The sequence below is a fragment of the Ciconia boyciana genome, chromosome 24, assembly GCF_034638445.1.
Source record: "Ciconia boyciana chromosome 24, ASM3463844v1, whole genome shotgun sequence".
Lineage (NCBI taxonomy): Eukaryota > Metazoa > Chordata > Aves > Ciconiiformes > Ciconiidae > Ciconia > Ciconia boyciana.
This window is the reverse complement of record NC_132957.1, coordinates 6517673-6536051: the sequence shown is the minus strand read 5'-3', so window position 1 is coordinate 6536051 and position 18379 is coordinate 6517673. Positions and strand designations below refer to the sequence as shown.

The 18379-nt window shown below is 39.9% G+C and overlaps 1 protein-coding gene across 5 annotated transcripts; it reads right to left on the bottom strand.

Moving 5' to 3' along the window:
• Window positions 1-287: 287 nt before the first annotated feature.
• Window positions 288-18264, bottom strand: LOC140643678 (scaffold attachment factor B1-like). Of its 5 annotated transcripts, XM_072845798.1 has the most exons (21): window positions 17776-18264; window positions 16786-16873; window positions 14978-15042; window positions 14606-14884; window positions 13362-13424; window positions 12532-12559; window positions 11020-11518; window positions 10541-10590; window positions 9668-9768; window positions 8314-8463; window positions 8115-8215; window positions 7005-7150; window positions 6134-6222; window positions 5444-5580; window positions 4496-4789; window positions 3824-3961; window positions 3010-3049; window positions 2069-2181; window positions 1180-1292; window positions 900-966; window positions 288-681 (listed from the first exon to the last, which is right to left on the bottom strand). In XM_072845798.1, exons 1-21 carry the CDS (start codon window positions 17965-17967, stop codon window positions 555-557), a joined length of 2880 nt encoding a protein of 959 aa, XP_072701899.1. In that variant the 5' UTR covers window positions 17968-18264; the 3' UTR covers window positions 288-554. The 5 variants fall into 5 exon arrangements, 4 of the variants coding, with proteins under 4 accessions (XP_072701899.1, XP_072701900.1, XP_072701902.1 ...); XM_072845799.1 differs by lacking the exon at window positions 900-966; XM_072845801.1 differs by lacking the exon at window positions 14606-14884.
• Between the last annotated feature and the right edge of the window lie 115 nt (window positions 18265-18379).

The window sequence follows — 18379 nt, the reverse complement described above, 5'->3', positions numbered from 1 at the left end:
TTAAATGGGAACTAAACTATCGTGTAAGGCATTGTACCAGCACCGTGAGGATCCAGCATCACTTTAGCTTAGGACAGCGGTGCTTTCTACTCATACTCATTTACGGTGTAACAACTGGTGGAGGAATGAATGAGAGAACATGTTGATCCTACACATCCACACCACCACAGATTCATCACATCCCTCACAATCTCAGTGTTGAAAGCAGATCGTCTCTTTCCTTTACTGCCTCTTAAGCCCCTCGCGAGAGGCATATTGCCAAAGACTCTAGAAACAAGAAATTAGTAGCCAGAAACTGATTTTATTATTTTTGAGAAATGGAATGTTTCAATCACAGAAACTTTAAGTGATGTTTGACCAAAACCACGTTTATTACAAAAAAAAGAAACGAAACCGACAAGTTGACGTAATATTTGGCTACAATGCAGCAGCAGTCTTGCTTTTTGTAATCACAAATTCAAGGTGACCCTGGTTAATAAAATTCACCACCATTGTCATCTGGCATTAAAAAAAAAATATATATATATATATATATATGTATATCTATAGTGCTTTCAGTAGCGGCGGGTAAAACGGGGTTCAGTTGGTCTGTTTGTTCGCTCCTGGCCCGCAAATACTCCTTGTATTCCGCTACTCTGCATCATCTGGCTCTGGTTTCCAACTTGCGTGAAGCCTCCGCGCCTAAAAACAAGACCACACAAATGGAAAATTGCCCAGAAAAGTTAATACTACTGTGACTCTGAGAAAAGATGTTTGCTTAGGTTTTTTTCTACTTGCTAATCCATAGTTAAGTAGCAGCTGAAAGTATTAGTTTTCACAATTCACATAGGAATTTCTTCTTTTTACAGATCAGTCATCAATTATAAAAACATTATAAGCACTCTGACAAAGCTTCTTACCCCGACATCCCTCCTCGATTCATCACATGGCCTGGTCCTGACTGACCAGGCATGCTTCTATCACCACCTAATTTAAAAAAAAAAAAAAAAAAAAAAAAAAAAAAAAAAAAAAGGAAGACTTTTGTGTTTTCCTAATAAAAAAGCAACCTTGTTCCCAGAATTTTATTTGCTTTCTCGGTAATGCCATTAAAGCTCCATAGGAATTTTAACTACCGCTAGAATTTCAGCAGCAGTAATTCATAGAAAAAACCACGATCACACTGGTAAGCAGCAAGTGTACCTTGCCATCTCTCATGATCCCGTCCCATCATTCCTCCATCCACATTTCCCTGCCATGAACGATCTTGATGCCCCTCTAACTTTCGACCATGATCTCCCCAGTCACGTCCATCTCTTAAAAAAATAAAAGAACATCTTCTAGGTGTGTCCCTTATCCATTTAGCAGCACAGGGTAAAGCCAAACACCGTACCCCATACAAAAGTGTATTAAATTATCAAGCTGTATCTATAGCCACCCGATCATTGCAATAAAAACTGGTCAAAGAGAAATGATGAGAAACTTGCTGAACAGCATCCTTTGCACAACAAAGCTCACCTTTTTCTGATCTACAGAGCCATAATTAGTATCGCAATGTACTAAAATACTTAAACATGGAATAATTCATTGACAGCCATTCTTCTGTCTGGTATATTCACGTAGAACTGAACATTATGCATCTGGAATATGGCTAGCTTGCCTAGCTGGTTTAAAGACAAACCGCTACGATTCCAGATGAGTCTCAGTTCCCCACCCCCACCATTGCAGAGATTCTGACTCTATTTCCTTAAAACCTGACCACAAGCCACAAATGAGACTTTTGTAGGTGTTACTGGAGCATCCGGTACAGGACTGAATCTCATCTGTAGAAAAGAAAGTTATTTACAAGAGGACCACAGTTATGAGCTGAGCTAACTGAGCAGCACTTCTTTACTCACTACAAGGCTCCATTCTCTTGATGCACAGGGGAGCTACATGTGTGAATTCCTTGCTTCTCCAGATGCTCAAAGAAACTATCTGGAGAGAGGATTCACACTTGTCAAACTGCTTCCGGTGTCACTCTTCAAAGGTTCACCAAGCATTAAAATTTTAAGAACCAACACATCGCTTCCCTTATTTCATATGCACTAACCGGGTTTGTGGAGGTATCCCTCTCCCTTCACTCATTCTTCTGTCAGACCCATAGCCACCCCAACTATCCCGGGAGTGACGATCGGGCCCTCCATGGCGTTCATCTGGGTAATGCTGGAAGGCAAATGGTACAGGGTTATGCTAAGAATCAATACAGGTTTTCTTTTAGGACTGCAAAAATTCAGCTCCTCAGAGGTTGCCTTTCTATAAGCCGTCAGAAAATAAAACAGTAGCTGTCTCATTTTTTACTGGTCCCATTGTTGCTACTGTGCACGGTTCACTCTAGGCATTTACGTGTTTCACAGCACATATTCCGCTCTGCTCGTTGGTGGGAGAAGGCTTTTTGTTTGGCAGGGTGGTTTTTTTTGTTTAGTAGGGTGTTTTTAAGGCTTACATTCTGGCTCCAGATTTTTAATTTTTACACAGAATATCTGCTACTTCCTACCTCTCTTCAGAAATGAAAGGTTTTGTATACCATTGCGGTACTGGTTTTCACACCTGTCCTTTTACAGTCATCTGCCTTGTTCCATTATGACACCAGCTATTTTCTACAAACCATTTAGATAAACATCAGAGAAGGGATCCCTCGCCAGCTAAGGATAAGACACTAAAGTAACTACCTCTTACACAGATGCCTAAGATGGTTAACCAGAAAACTTTTATCACCACATACCAGCCTGAAAAGATGCTGTATCGTAGCTCCCATCACTTGGAGGTTTCCCCCCGCCCCGATCTGTGGCTACCGCCCTAGCAAGCAGGTAACTTAGTAACTTACGTTCCACACGTTAGCACGCAAAATCAGTTGCTGCTTGAACATCTGCTCAGTTTAAACCCAGTGGTGGCTGCATTTAAGAACTAGGCAGCATGCGCACTGTGTTCTTTCCGCTTTGGGGTCGGTTTGTTTGGCTTTTTAACTGAAGCGGTTATTTGGGTATAACCCACCTGCCCATCTCGATCTGGTATTCCTCTCGAACCGTCTCTTCTAGAACAAAAAAAGAGAAGTTTCAGTTGAATCAACACAGTAATCACAATTCTGATGTCTGTATGAAATAGCGCATGAAAGTTTATCTTCATTAGGCTGTAAATCTGAATGCCGATGTTTATTTAAGTGCTAAGATATTCAAATAAGTTCTTGTTTCACAGCATAGAAAGAGATCAAAGGTAACATCTATTACTGTAATATGGGTAAGCAAGGCATCACTGAGGCATGGTCAGGCACTCGATGGTACCAAGGGAGAATACTGAGTGAACCTACCAGTATCAGAAATGAGTTAGAAGCAAAAGCAAAGTGATACGGTTTCTGCCAAAGATCCTTTGAGAGCAAAACAGAATTCTCAATAGCACTACTCAAAAAGTATATTGGCATTCTGGGAAACTAAAAATCTGCCTTAGTTAAGCTGCAAAGATGAAAGGAGGGAAAGTTTTAAAGTAAAAGGAAATGGCTAAATCTTAGGCTAATGAACAGGGATTCATAAACCAGATTTCCATACATTTCGAGAGAAGCTGTAGAATCTCCCTCGGCATCATGGAACACTACATTAGGACTTGGCTTATAATCTTTATGCAGCCTCTTTCCGCTAATTCCGTAAACGATGGAAACACAGTATTGCAAGCACGTATAAAATTAGACACGAGAAATGCACAAGGGTCATTTGTTTTGCTCATCTCTTTTGGCACCCTTCAAGCCATTAGTAAGCCACGCAAAGACACCTAATTTCCATAAAGGTATAGGAAGAAAAGACACCGCCTTGCCGACCTGTCCAAACAATGATCTTGGTATCGGCCACGATCCCTGTGGTCAAAGTCGTGGAAGCGGTCTTGACGACTAAATTCAGAATGGTACCTATCATCCATTGCCATTCGCTTCGCCTCTGGCCAGTACGGGTCATCCCGCCTGCAAAAAAGGTCGTGATTAGTAGTAATCTCAAAACAATCTTCCTTTCCTGTTCTCTTGTTAGCAAACCTCATTCAATCCAATTATCCAAACAATTATTTTTGATTTATAATAAAAAATCCTTGTGTGTTAAGCAGGCACCGCAATTCAGTTTCAGAGGAAGCTAGGTGTATTGACATTATACAAAAAGCTTAATCTCAGCATGTGCTAATGTGAGAAGAGAATAAGTGTTCCTGCTAGCAATCCTGCTTCAGAGTCAATAGGCACAGTTTCTATTCTCAATCGCTCCTCTTTAGGAAGTAAGAATTTTAAACGTGCTGTAATAAAATTGTCCTTACAGGTATACGAGTATGACATTTGCTCTTTCTCAAGATCGGTATTAAAGTGTTAAAAGCAAGATGTAAATAGTCTTTCAGTTGTGAGCTCCCATGCCTGCTTTAGCAAGAGTACTCACAATTTACATAGGCTTTAGATTGCTCTATCTGTAACTGAATGTGGCCGAAGAGTTTGGAACCTCATCGCGGTTATCGTTACCTGCCGTCAGGATCGTAAGGCCTTCTCATGGCAGATCGCCGTTCTTGTTCGTAGCGTAGCTGTTCCTGCTGACGTCGCAGCTCTTCCCTCTCTCGCTGGATTCGCTCCTGTTCTCGTCTCCTTTCCTGCTCTATGTGCATTCTTTCTCTCTCCAATCTCTCCCTCTCCAAGCGCTCTCTGTCAAGACGCTGCCTTTGAAATTCAAGTCGTTCTCGCTCTCTCTGGAGCCTCTGTCTTTCATCCCGCTCATGAATAGCTTGAAGACGTTGTTCTCGTTCTCGCCTCTCTCTCTCTCTAATTGAAATAGAGATATTTTGTTTTCAACTGAGAATCTTAAGTCTAAGCTTTAATGCTTCTTTGTTTTGGGTAGGGTTTCTTGTTTGCCTTTTTTTTTTTTTTTTTTTTAAGGTTTCTATGTTCTTCCCACTACCTGCTTAAATGTGAATGATCTCTTCTCAACTAAATCACAGCTGCTTAGTTTAGGGGGAAAAAAAAAAAAGTCCATACACATGAAAGAAGCAAGGATAAGCATTTTGCATAAGTAACACAGTATCTACTCTAAGTCAGCTCTGAAAAAGCTTTCATAGAGCACAGCATGTCCTAAGACAGAAGTCTGACAAACAGAAAGTATTTACAAGCTTCCAGTGAAAAATGAAGTACGGAAATTCAAATCTGATCGAGTGGAACGTGAGACCTGAAAGCACCTACAAAAGTTATCATTCAACAAGTCTCCCAAAAAGCATAGGCTTAGAGAAGATTGATTTCAGTAGTAAAAACCTTCACAATTGGGCATTATGTCTGTTCTATCAATAGATTAGTATCAAATCAATCTGAGATACTAACGTTGGAGGGCCAGCACAACACTACTTTGCAGCCTGTTCAAAACACAGATAAGGGAAGTAAAAACAAATGCCATCCAAAGTTTAGAGCAAAACTGAGAAAACTCACCGGCGTCTTTCCGTTTCCCTGATTTCTCGCTCCCTCTGTCTCTGACGTTCACGTTCTCGCTGTTCTTTGATTTTATCAAATGATAAAATATCTTGCTTTTCTTTGCTCTCAGATTTGCGATCCTGGCTTTTTGTACTCTGAGTTAAATCAAAACAATACATTAGCTGAACACAGTGCATTTTTAGCTAAAATTCCTAGGCAAAAGGCCTACCTTATGCCAACCTGAATAAAACAGACTATCGTACCTTCCCAGAGGTAAATAATGTTGGAATTCCATGGACAAGTAGGTCAGGGAAAAGTACCCTGAATTTGGCTAGAACTTCTAAAGAATTTAAATATATATAAATACTAGGGGCCCATGATCTGACTTGCACTGGTGGCAAACGATACACTGCTTTAAAGGTCACTGATCACCACACACCACGCTCGGGGAAATACATCATCTTAACACCATTTTCACGTTCCAACTCTACTTCTTCAACTAGGACAGCAGCGACAAAACCTACAAAGATCATAACTGCAACGATAAAGATCATAATTGCAGCATCATTAACACCCTAATGCTTCTAAAAAGTGATAAAAGGATAGCTGTTCCCAATATACAAGGCTAAAAAAACCCTTCAACTACATGCATATAAAGCTATTTTACACCTATTTTTACAGAAAGGCTTCTCTGAAAGTTGTACTTACCCTCTCTTTTGATGTAGAGGTTTTCACACTAATAACTGGTTCTCCTTTAGATTTATCCATTACCACTGTCCTTTCGGTTCCTCGACTTGCTAGAAAACAAAATACATCCAAGAATAAATAATACGCAAGACATTCAAAAATTCTTGCGAGATTTAAAACTGTCGAGATACTAAGCAATAAAATGATATTTTATTGATGTTTTAAATAACCCATGGAAGAATACATTTATGATTTAAATAGCTTACCAAGATTTGGCCAAGTTGGGGATGGGGGCAGTAAAGCTATCACAAAATTACAGTAGTGTTTTCTGGCAGGGATGACAGTTAGAAGAAAGCAAATTTAATTTCATTCTTCTGTCTGCAAAATACATCCCTTTGCCACAAAAAAAAAAAAAAAAAAAAGAGAAAGCACACAGAACCGCACTGTGTCAGGTCTAAACGCAGTGATAGTTCTATAAAATTCAGAGATTAGCATTTTGAGTATTTAAAGCCCAGTAATTACGAAAACTTTGTTGCTAAGTTACTAGCATTCTAAGTCAGAAAAAAAATTTTCAAAGTATTTTCTGGTGTTGTTTTTTGTTCACCAGGAAAACGTCAGTACTACTAAGTACGCTTCATGGTCTTTTTACTGAATTAGGAATCACATCTAATAACAACACTGAGGTTTGCAGAAGCTGAAGTCTTCTAATCAGCTACGATTCTGAATGTTTACACTTGTTCCTCCATTTCCTACTTAGCCAATAAAGGAAATTTTTTTGGATGCAAAGTAGCAGCTTTGTTGCAGTCGCTTATATTCTTTGTACCAATTTTTTTTAATTTGCTTTTTAAAACAAGTATCCTTGAAAACCTTTCTGAAAGACAGCTAGAATTACCTGATTTGCTTGCCCTAGATCTATCAGAGGATCCGGCCTTTTGTTCATCTTTGTCTTTTCCTTCTTTTTCATCTTTTCCATCTTTTTCTGATTTCTTAGCATCATCTTTTTTGTCGGTCTTCTCCTCTTTCTTAATACCAACAGACCTATAGGTAAACTTTGCTTTAATAGTGAACCTAACAAAAAATGCTATATAACCACTCTGATCAAGCCAACCGTGTCAAAAAAAAAAAAAAGAAAACCCACAAAAAAACCAAAACACCAAACCAAAAAACACTCAACACAAAAACCCTCCAAAAAATAATCTCAAAACCCCCACTCCCAATACTTTCTATGTGGCAGTGCTGAAGCCAATGCATACTTCTATGCACCATTAAGAGTAGCAACCGCTACTGAGCTAAAGCTGACCAAAAGTGAGAAACAACAGATAATCCTTCTGAATATTTGGAGACTTCAAGCGCTAGAAGTAAAGTCTTCTGTTCTGCCTATAAGTAAAGTTCATGCTTAGCAGAGGGGGAAGAGGGCCCACGCAGGTAGAGATCGAGCTCCACCAAAAAAGCTTTTGTAAACAAATACCTTAAACACCCAACACAAGCAGGCCAGGCTGCCAAAGCATCTCCTTTGCCAAATCTTTCAAAATTTTATGAGAACAAAAAGTAGTAAAGCAAAATGCCTCTTTCAAAAGCAACAGACCACTTGAAAAACAAATATTGAAGTATCACTCGCTAACCATGCAAGGAGTCTATCAAAAAGACAGACTAAATCCTGGAAATATGTGTCAGTTAAAAGAGCAGACCAAGCCAAAGTCAGATCAGAGGATGAACAATTCTGATAAAAATAATGGTTTATCTAGAAACGAGTTGATTGGATATCTCCTGATATAACTGACAAGTTTTGATGCTAAACCCTGAAGAGCTCCGTATTTCTGAACAGAGGGCAAATTACTGCTGTAGAATACCAATTGCAATTTTTCAAGTATTACTCCTATTTCAGATGCAGTATGAAGCAGTAAATTGAGATTTATTATAGTTACACTGTTCACTTTGGTCACGTGGCTGCATTTCAAATGAGTGGCCTTTAAACACAGAAAAATACCAAAAAACACTTTACTTCTCAGATTTGGACTCTGCAGAATGGTGCCTGTCTTTCTCCTTCCTTGTTTCACCTTCCTTTTTGTCTGAAGGCTTTTTCCCAGCTGGTTCATTTTTTGCCTAGAATTTTAGCCAGAAATATTTTTATAATAAGAGACAGGCATTAAACTGGCACACTTTTATTTCCATTACACTGTCATGGAATAGCTACCACTTACCTTTTCCACAGAAATCATTTTTCCATGCAGCTCTGTTCTGTGGAGATGATTAATACACTTAGTGGCTTCTTCAGATGTTGACATTGTAACAAATCCGTAACAGCGAGCACCAGGACTGCGAGCATTTGTCACTACTTTTGCACCGACCACCTTTGGGAAAAAAATTATTCTGTGTTTGCAGATCTGTCACCAAATAAATTCTAACTCAATCACCATCTGAGCAGCTCTGTCTACCAGTACCACACAGTATAGCACCTATCCACTTTTAACAGGGAGGAAATAGGCTCAGCACACAACATTTCATCAGCATTCTCAGAAGACAACGTTGCTAGGCTCGTTTGACAGGCAGGGAAGGAAAGGTTATGGTTTTAACTTGACCTCTGTACTGTTGGACCAACCATGTTCTAGAAGTGCCTCACTGAAGACTACTTCACAGAACATGATGTGAACAGCTTTTACACCCAAGTCAACAGCAACACAAACACAGCTGAAAAGGTTCAAATTTAAGATTATTCCACCTGTGTTCTGAAAAAAGTATAAAACAAACACAAAATTCTCTGAAACAGATAAATCTGATTGTGGAACAGATTGTTGATACAGCTCTACTGAAAAAGAGACCGCCATAATAACCAGCTCAGAAAATTCATCTTCAAGTTGCTGAGCAGGTCAATACCTTAAGGAAGACATATATATGCGGGGGAGAGTGGGGGTGTAATAATAAAAATAACGAGAAAAAAAACCCCAAACCTACCACCACTTTGTCTTTTCTTACAGAACACCTCTGCTAGTTTCTGTCCACAGATGACAATCTCTGACAGCACAGAGGCATGCACTTAGTGACACAAACATTTAATACTACATTCAGAAACGTATTAGGAGAAATGGGAGATGGTCATGGAAAGAGTTCCCTTTCACAACTTCTGCTCTCATATCCCAGCTGGCACTGAAGAACAAATGGAAGCCTGCCCACAAAGACTAGATTTCTCAAAGGCATACCCCTTGAAATGGAACAGTTTAAAACAGCATTAACTATTGCTGGACACCCAAGAGGTATAATTAGACTACAGCACACTAGATGACAACCCATCCGTCTCTCCTGTCGAGAATTGCCTCGTTTTTACAGGTATCTGCACAGAGATTCTCTGAAACCTGGATTTCTGCCTACCCCCTCCCTCCCATTTCAGTCAACCTTCTTTATGAAGTATGCTACTTTCAGATACAGAGTTTCAAAAGAACACAAGAAAGAAAAGTGCTTAGCCTACCCAGTTATTCATTAGGAAAAATAAGAGCTAAATTTAAGGTCATCCTTTTAAATTGATAAAATGGTTTGTTAATTTACATACCGGCTACGTACCTTTCCATACTTGCTGAAAAGATTCTTCAAGTCCGTAGCTCTAGTAGAGGATGAAAGTCCACTAACCCACAAATTTCTGCCAGAACCACTACCCACACGGCCTAAGGTACAAAAAAGCCAAACATAAGAGACCATGTAGCACAAGAATGCAACAGTGAAAAAGTAATCACCCTACAAACTCCACTTTTTTTTCTTCATAAACCTCTTCAAATGCAATTTTACTTCTACCTCTTCCAATCCATCTTAAAATTAATAGATGCATTGCAGCCTGCAAAAGTGAACTTCTGAACTCCATACCTGATGTGCATTTGAATAGTCTCAATGAGTTTTCATCTACATATTGTCTTCCTACACTTCAATTGCTTTTATGAGAATTACAAAGTATTAAATGTTAATTCACAAGAGACTTCTTTTTAAAAAACTTTGTCAGTTAATCAGGTTACAGAAGTTACATGGACAGAAATTTACAATACATGCTTTGAAGGCCTATGTTACAACTGCATTGATGGTTCGCTGGATTAACAGTCCTCACCAGAATTGCCACACAGAGTATAAACCCATAGGTTTAGGCATCTGTTGAGATTTTTCACACAAAACCTGGTCTTGCCAGTACCCATCACCATTCACAAAGTTAGTGGGACTCCAATATAAATATTACAGTGAAGATATATGCATGCTTAGGGAATTAACAAGACATAAAAAATAAGCAATGCAAGAAAGGCAAGTCAAAAAGCGAGTAGAACTATGACTCTATTCACTCCTTTGAATGTTTACTTGCTACAATTGACTCAAAAGTAATGGTTACATTTGAACCCATAATGGTTTTTTTCCCCCAAGTCATTTGTACTTTTTTTAAAAAAAAAAACAACATACCTTTCTCGTCCTTTGAGATTATCTTTGTATCTCTGTCCTCCTCAACAGGGCTAAAGACAAAACACCACATTATTCAGCCGATCATATGCAAAAAGAACATTAATTCTAGATTTGCACTAAAATTGGATACCTACCAGTAAATTAGTTCTGAAATAAACGCTATCTTTGCAAATTTATAGAAGAGTGACAGGAAATATGGGAATCGTATCCTTAAACTGACAATTCTGGTTTGCAGATGACAGAAATAAGAGTAATTTAAGAAAACAACCTTTGAAGGTTGAGGAAGGAAAGAAATCAAACCCTCTGTGTTTAAAAAAAAAAAATAAAAATCTGCACATGGAGAAATAAAACAGACTCTTTAGGAATAGGCTACAATTTCATCAGTCTCGGTGGCCAATTGAAGGAAACAGCTTATTCGCATCACTTAACGACCAATGAAAAAAAGATAGCATCTGGTCTATAACGGAGAAAAAACAAACCTCTTTTTCTGATCACCGCCCTCACTGGTTGAGGACTCTTTAGTGGCAGGGGATTCCTCAGAATTAGCTTTGTCTTCTGTTTTCCTGGCATCTTCTTTGCTATCTTTGGCTTCGGGACCTGCGCCTTTTTCCGCTGTTTCCCCACTAGAGGCTTCCAGGCCTTGGGAGCGTTTGCTACTCTGATCGCTTAGGGTCTCTACTACTAAAGGTTCAGAGTCCGGTTTCTCTTCCTCTATTGTCTGTTCACTTGTCTCCCCTTTTGCTACAACTAAACGCTTTGCTTCCTTCCTTGCCATAGCTTGTGCCGATTTGCTGTCCAAATCTAAAGCATCTTCCTCCAACTGAGCGGCAGCAAGAGCGTCCTCTTCCTCTGCTAGCCTCTTGCCTGGCACCACGTTACTTGCTTCCTGTGCATGTGGCCGCTCCGCTTCGGAAGTTTCTTCGTTAAGTAGTTCAGATTTACAAGTTTCCCCCAAAATGTCGAGTATTTTCTCATTTTCTACGGATTTAACAGGAATAGAATGGCACAAGATTTAATCACCAGGGAAATACAGCAATCACAAATGTGGAACTGGCATGGCTGCCACACTAACACCAAGAGAACTTCTAAGCTACACAGAGATTGGAAAACCCTAGTGTACACAGTGTTAAAAGTACTACGCTAACTGCTGTCTGACAAACTACCAAATCAGCCCTAAAGTGTTAACAGGGAAGAAAAATGCCCCCACAGATTTAACAAAAACCTTCTGGCTGATCCTTGATATTCTTCATGAAATCGTTCAGCTCTGTTTCTTCTCTAGTTAGCTTCCAGAGTCCGAGATGCTTAACTGAACGTATCAAGGCACTGAGGGTTCCATTTCCAAATTTCTGTGAAATTCTTTTAGCAGACAGTCCAACACGAGAACTGGGCATCTTCTGATGGTGCACAAGTGCGTTTGCAGTCCAGAAAGCGAATAGGATCTGTAGAAAATTCCTGTGACGACAGTGTATTCCTTCTTCTGAAGTCCAGTCGCTCTTTAATTTCTGTTCTGTACCAAAGCTTTGTATTACCTATGCTCCTGTATTTATACTCACAGAACTACAGTACAGTGTGATATCACAAGATCTGGTTTCAGAACCTTTACACCTTTAAGGCTCATTCCTTAACTCCACTGTAGGTTACAGTTCTATGGAACCATTTCATCACATTAAATACATGTTTTCAAAAAGCGGTTATTCACAGATCTGGTGATATGACTGGGTTTCCAATCTCTATGACCCTGCATGACCTGGATTGTCCACCATAATAACGTATACTACAGTAATGCATAAAAAAAAAAAACCAAACCAACAAACAAAAAAAAAACAACCAGGGACACAAAAATAATTAAATGAAGAATGAAACTGTTTCAACGCCCAGGACTTTTTTTTTTTTTTTTTTTTTCATTTCAACAAACAAACAAAAAAAACCCAAACACCAAACAAAAAACAAAAAAAAAAAAAAACAAAGACACAAAAACAAAAAAACAGTACCTGGCTCCAAAGGTAACTCTTCAACTTCCTGCAGTGAAAGAGATAAAAAAAACTGAGAAATATCACTATTTCATAAGAAGCCAAGATGTTATTCTGAATAACACCTCTCACCCCCCCCAAGATAGGAGAGAATTTAGGGAGTTACTATAATTTAGCTTATTTCAGCTTTGAAAACGATGAATTTTAAATAAATTTCTCACAAGAAGGTTCACCATTACTTTTTAATGCCTTCAAGTTTTATGAAATGCATAAAAACTTCAATATTTCTTGAATTCAGACATCTGTTGAACACACGGTACGCATTCGCACGTGTAAATAAAGCAACAAATGTAAGCTGCATAGAGCAAAGCTTATCTTCATGTTACCCTTCTCTAGAGTCTACTTTACGAAGTCTGCTTTCTGAAAAGAGGATCGATAGAAACACCAGCTTCACCTGGAGCTACAAGTGTCCTTAACCTACCATGAGTGATATGGAAACAAAGCCAGTATTTCAGGAATAGCTCATTTTCAGCTTTCTTGTCAACATGGGATACATACACTTTTAATGAAAGTTAAATATAATGTAAGGCACTGAGTTGGTTTATACAACAGGTAAAAAGAATCCAGCCTACCACCCAAACTCAGTATGATATATACATCACATATATATGTGACCTGATAGATAGATATCTTTGTCCATATGATTAAATTAGAAAGCCATTAGTTCCTATTCTTTTCAGAATAAGAATGCACCCACTGTGTACTACCTGTACACATACTGTTTCAGCATACAGTTTATATGGCATATATTATGCCTGTTCATTTGTAAAGAAAAATTGGTTACCATTTACCTTTATTATGGTTAAATCAGATGACGAAGCATCTAAACTGTTTCCAACATCTTCAACCTCTACCTTTAAAAAGTAAACGGAAGACATTTTGTTATCTATAAAAGAATGGTATGGTGAATGAAACCTGAATGAGAAATCAAAGGTTTTATTTTCACTGGCAACTGATATTAAGGAAATATATCTAGCATCCAAAACAACCAATAAGGATAAAAACTGACCAATGACCGCCATGGCTCTTCCCAATCCCCACTGCCTGAATAAGCTTTCTCATTAACTCTCGAATATGCTGGTCAGCTCACAAAAATCTTTTAAGGATGGGGATTCCAACAGCAAACTTTCTCTTACTCTTTCTCTCTTATTTACAGTAACAACATAGAGCAAAAAAGTCTATGGGACTCAATGACTGTTTTCTTTACTGATAAAAGACCGCAGGAGCTGACCTGGACTCCGGCAATTTAGTCACTGAAAAAACCCACTTTCTGGATATTTCTATTTGACTTGTGTGGGGCAGGGATATGCTTGAGGATAGGGGGTTAAGCTTATTTCTGCAACTTTCAGATTTGGGAGGGGAACCACCCAACTTTAGAATCTTGTAGTCCAGACTGATGACACAATGTACACACACAACAAAGAGCTATACTTCCCTATTAGATGGGGCAGAAATAACTTTCTTCAAATGCTTTGTTGTACATTTCAGGAGATAAACACTTGACTTTGGGGAAAAAAATTATCTTCTAGCCCAGACGGACAATATCATATGAGCAGTGCAACAGCCAGATGAACACGGAAAGCCAACGTAAAAATACTTTCAACAACTGAGTAACTGCAAGACCCTATCTTAACACAAAAATAATCTAAAATATAGTTCCCAGAATGTTGCCGTTCAGCTGAAGTAAACAAGGCTACAGCATCTATATGCCTCACATGTCCTCCTAAATAAAGGAAAGATATGCAAATGGGAATGTAAACATAAGGTGAAGCAGAGAGTTCAAAGCATTATTAAAATGAGTGCTTTCTGGGTTACTATTAATTTGTACAGTCATACATGTACAAACAATCTAAGCATTTTAAAATCAAGAACGCTATTTCCACAAATACATAAAAGAAGAAAAAGCAATGACCATGACAACTGGTAGAGCCCCAATTTGTTTCAAATACTATTTAGCTACTGGTTTGCTATTTAATTAAAAAAAAAAAAAAAAAGGAAAAAAGAATCTGATTCCACACACGTAAGAGATGCATACCATCACTACTGGTATTTCTCTTGATTCTTCTTTAATTTCTGAAAATTGTGGGGATGCCTCCAAGTTACCTACAGCATATTCTGTAGGCTGATCTGGAAGTTCTTTCACTTCTGCATCAGCATTTTCTTTACTATCAGACAGTGAGTCAAGAATATTATCAGCACTGTAATCCTCTCCGCAATCTACCGCATTGCCATTATCTATTTCAGCTTCATCTAACACACTAATATCCATCATGTCAATATCCTGCAAGTTATCCAAACTTGCTTCAATATCCTCCTGTAAAAAGAAAAAAAGTATATATAATAGTCATTGTAACTTGAAAGCAATGCTATCATTACTTCGCTTCAAGTAGCAGACAGCCTCACATACCTGTCCATCTCCCAAATCCTCTTCCAGGCCATTATCTTCTACTCCCTCTTCATCTGGTCTACGTCCTAACAACATTATGATCGTTAGAATGAAAAGAAGGCAACAATACGGATACTTCAACTTTTATTTTTTCATCAGAGTTGGTATTCCATTCAGTTTAGTTATCTGCTTTTTCCTTATTTTCCACAACTGAGTGTTCATATACCATCCCAGTTCAGTAGCTGACAAACATGCTACAGTCCGAAGTCTGTCACGAGTTCAAGAAACACCGCTGTGCACTCCCCAGAGCATTTGGCTCAGCTAAGACTGCAGTAATTTATTATCTCAACCTTTCATTTCTTTACAGACATTTACTAGAAGGAAAAAAGAAAAAAAGCAACCAAGCAAAAAACCCAACACAAAACAAAAAATCCACTCTACATGTAAGCATTACTGCAGTGCTCCTTTCACCAGCTGGACACATAATATTGGAATTGACATTACTGAAAACAGTACGCTAGTTTCAGCACCAAATAGGAGCTCCTCAAACTCAGAGCTAAGTAGTTGTTTCATCTTCTATGAGTGTTATTTTCCTTGAAAACTACAAGCACATTAAAATAAAAAGGGGAAAAGGGTTTTAGAGCTAAGAGGAACATCTCATCTATTTCCACCCCAACACTAAAAGCGCTATAATATACGTTAGGTATTTTTCTGAGACTTGAAAATGAAAGCGATTACCAAAGATCTCTCTGCTTTTACCCACAGTTGTGTCATTAATTCTCTTTCCAGTTAGGATTTCACATTTTAGTTTGCAAGCAAACATAACATCACTCCAAATTGGATGTAACGACAAAAGTCTGGGTCAAGCAAATTAGCTGGCAAAACATTCGAGCCTCATCTCAGAAATTTACGTTTTGTGTAGATCAAAATTAATAATTTAAATCAAATGCTTCATCTAAACTAGTTATTCTGCTCTGCTCTAATACAAAAGTAAGTTTCAACATTATTTGGTTACAAAATAAGATCAAACTGTGCTAATTAACTACTTTTAGAAAAATAGCAGATTATTGTTAAAAATAAGGATTATGTAAGTCTATGTCTCACCATCAGAAAAATCATGCACAGAGAAAGCCTTAAAAACATATCCAATTTCAGATATTGATTAAAAACTAGTCTTCTGGGGAGAAAAGAGAGACCGCTATTAGCTATGAAGCATAAGCATAACACACTACAGAGGTTATTTTGAATTTGCTAGAAACTCTGCATTTCTACCTCAAAACCCCCCCTTATATTTCTCAAAAGTAAAGGTATAGCCACGTAAAAAACCCAATTATCTATTTTAAAAACACTGACACTGCTTCAGCATTACTTAGTAATTCCTGCTACAGTTTTCAGGGAACTCTGAGAACAAACCAACAGATCCTTCGAGTGGACCAATTCCTGCCTTATTAAATTACATGAAGTTCTGTGAATAAATGACCAGTAAGTTTAATACCATACCCACCCATCCCTAGAAACCTGAGCACAAATGCGGGGAAGAGTCCCAGTAACATATGGCATTAAGGTTCAGAACCAAGGAAGAGAAGATTCGACTGTGCTTAATTTCTTCCAGAGAACCAGTTTTACCCAAATCTGGCTCAGACAAGTAATGTTAGCTATAGCTTTGGGACTGCAAAACATTCAGCAACAGTGCCAAAATTAAGCCAAGCACTTTTCCAAAAGGAAAAGCAGACTTCGGAAAAAAGATTAGCAAGGTTCCATTTCATGAGTAAAAGCTGCTAGAAGACTCAAGAGAGATGGGGTGGAGATCCTCTCTAACTGCCCTGTACCTTTGCTGCTTCTTTTTGGAGTTTTCTTCATTATATTTTCTGAAATCACTGGAATTTCATCAGGATTCCCCCCTTCCTCCTCAATTGCCTATTAAGGGGAAAAGATAAAGATAAACATCAAGACAGACATAAAAATTCCATTTGCGTATTTCTGTTGAGTTTAAGAGCTGGACACCAGAGGCAGAAAAATACCAAAACAAGAATCTAGCGCTTAGACAGCAGCAAGTTGGATACGCAAACCAAAGACCACCCAGATCAAAGCAACAAGCACACAGGAAACAGTAACGTGTTGGTGTAAAGTTTCTGGAAAGCAGTCAGCAGCATAACCTATAGACAAAAAAGTCAATCCTACAGTGTTTGCAACAGTGCACACAAATATCCGAGGCGTTGCGACAGAGTAAGAACCTCGGCTCTAGGAGACAGCAAGCATCAGTTCAATGAAGGCGGTCCCCATGCTACTAACATACCAGACATTCTGATGAGGATACAGGCTACCAGCTAGAAAGCCAGAAAAAAAATCAGTACGCAGCAAAAAGCCTAGTAGACAGCGTAGAGAACTGTAAATCCAGGAGCTCAATGCATGGCAGAAAGCCCACGAGGCTAAGAACACTTGAGCCGAGTGCCACGGCAGACACGCTGTACTGTGCAGGTCTAGGAAATCGGAGGGGGGCTCGCTGCGTAGATGGAAACGCCAGACTCGCACACGTACACCCCACCATTACCACATGACACTGGCGCTCTCAGGGGCGAGCCTGGGGCGACCAAGTACAGGGCCACGCTCGCCACGCACGGAACGCTCGCGCTGGGCCTGACAGGCTCCACGGAACCACCCCCAGAGCCCGGCGCACGCCCCCTGCTCCCCGCGGCCCCGTTCCCTCCGCTCTACGGCCGTTTGGCGCCATTTTCCTCAGCAGTGCGTGGCGGGCTAGGGTCGTGCACGCGCCGGCTACGCCTCCCCCTCAGGCAGCCCCGGCGCGTCTCCCTGCTTACCTTCCTGAGTCGCTCCATGAGAACGCTCTTGTTTCCACCGCTGTCCAAATTGCGGCGCTTGAGTTCAGCCCGCAAGTCTATCACGCGCAGCTCGCTCAGCCGCCGCCGGTTTTCAGACTCCGAACTGGAGACTCCAGACCCACCCAGGGACGCAGATTCTCCCTGCCCGGCCGCTGACTGACTCTCCGCCATGGGGCCGTTGTTTGGACTCGCACACACGGAGCAAGACAGGGTAAAAACAACGGCGAAAACCCGCAGCTGCAGCACAAAATGGTGGCAAAAACTAGACGCGCTGAGGAGAAAGGGGGAGGGAAGCAAAGGAACCGCAGCCCGCACGCGCGTTGACCCGAAGGCCCGGAGGGGTTGCGCGCATGCGCAGAAGAACCTCTCCGCTCCGGAGCCTGCTATCGCAGGTGCGCATGCGCACTAGTTCCTTTGTTACCTCACCGCAGGAATGCGCAACCGCAGTCTGTTTCGGCCCTCGAACGCATGCGCGAGAGCTCGCCAGCCGTCCTTAGGCGCCGGCGACGCCGTCTGCGCCTGCGCAAGAGTTGTCATTCAAGTTTTCTTCCAGACCCCGCCTTCCCTCCTCCCCACTGCTCGT

Excerpts from the sequence above, each read along its gene's own strand:
- LOC140643678 (XM_072845798.1), bottom strand. The coding sequence starts at position 17,967 with ATGGCGGAGAGTCAGTCAGCGGCCGGGCAGGGAGAATCTGCGTCCCTG. Across the intron at positions 9,769-10,540 it reads AATCTCAAAGGACGAGAAAG|GCCGTGTGGGTAGTGGTTCT; the intron begins GTATGTTGTTTT and ends TTTGTACCTTAG. Across the intron at positions 3,962-4,495 it reads CCTTACGATCCTGACGGCAG|GCGGGATGACCCGTACTGGC; the intron begins GTAACGATAACC and ends CCTTTTTTGCAG.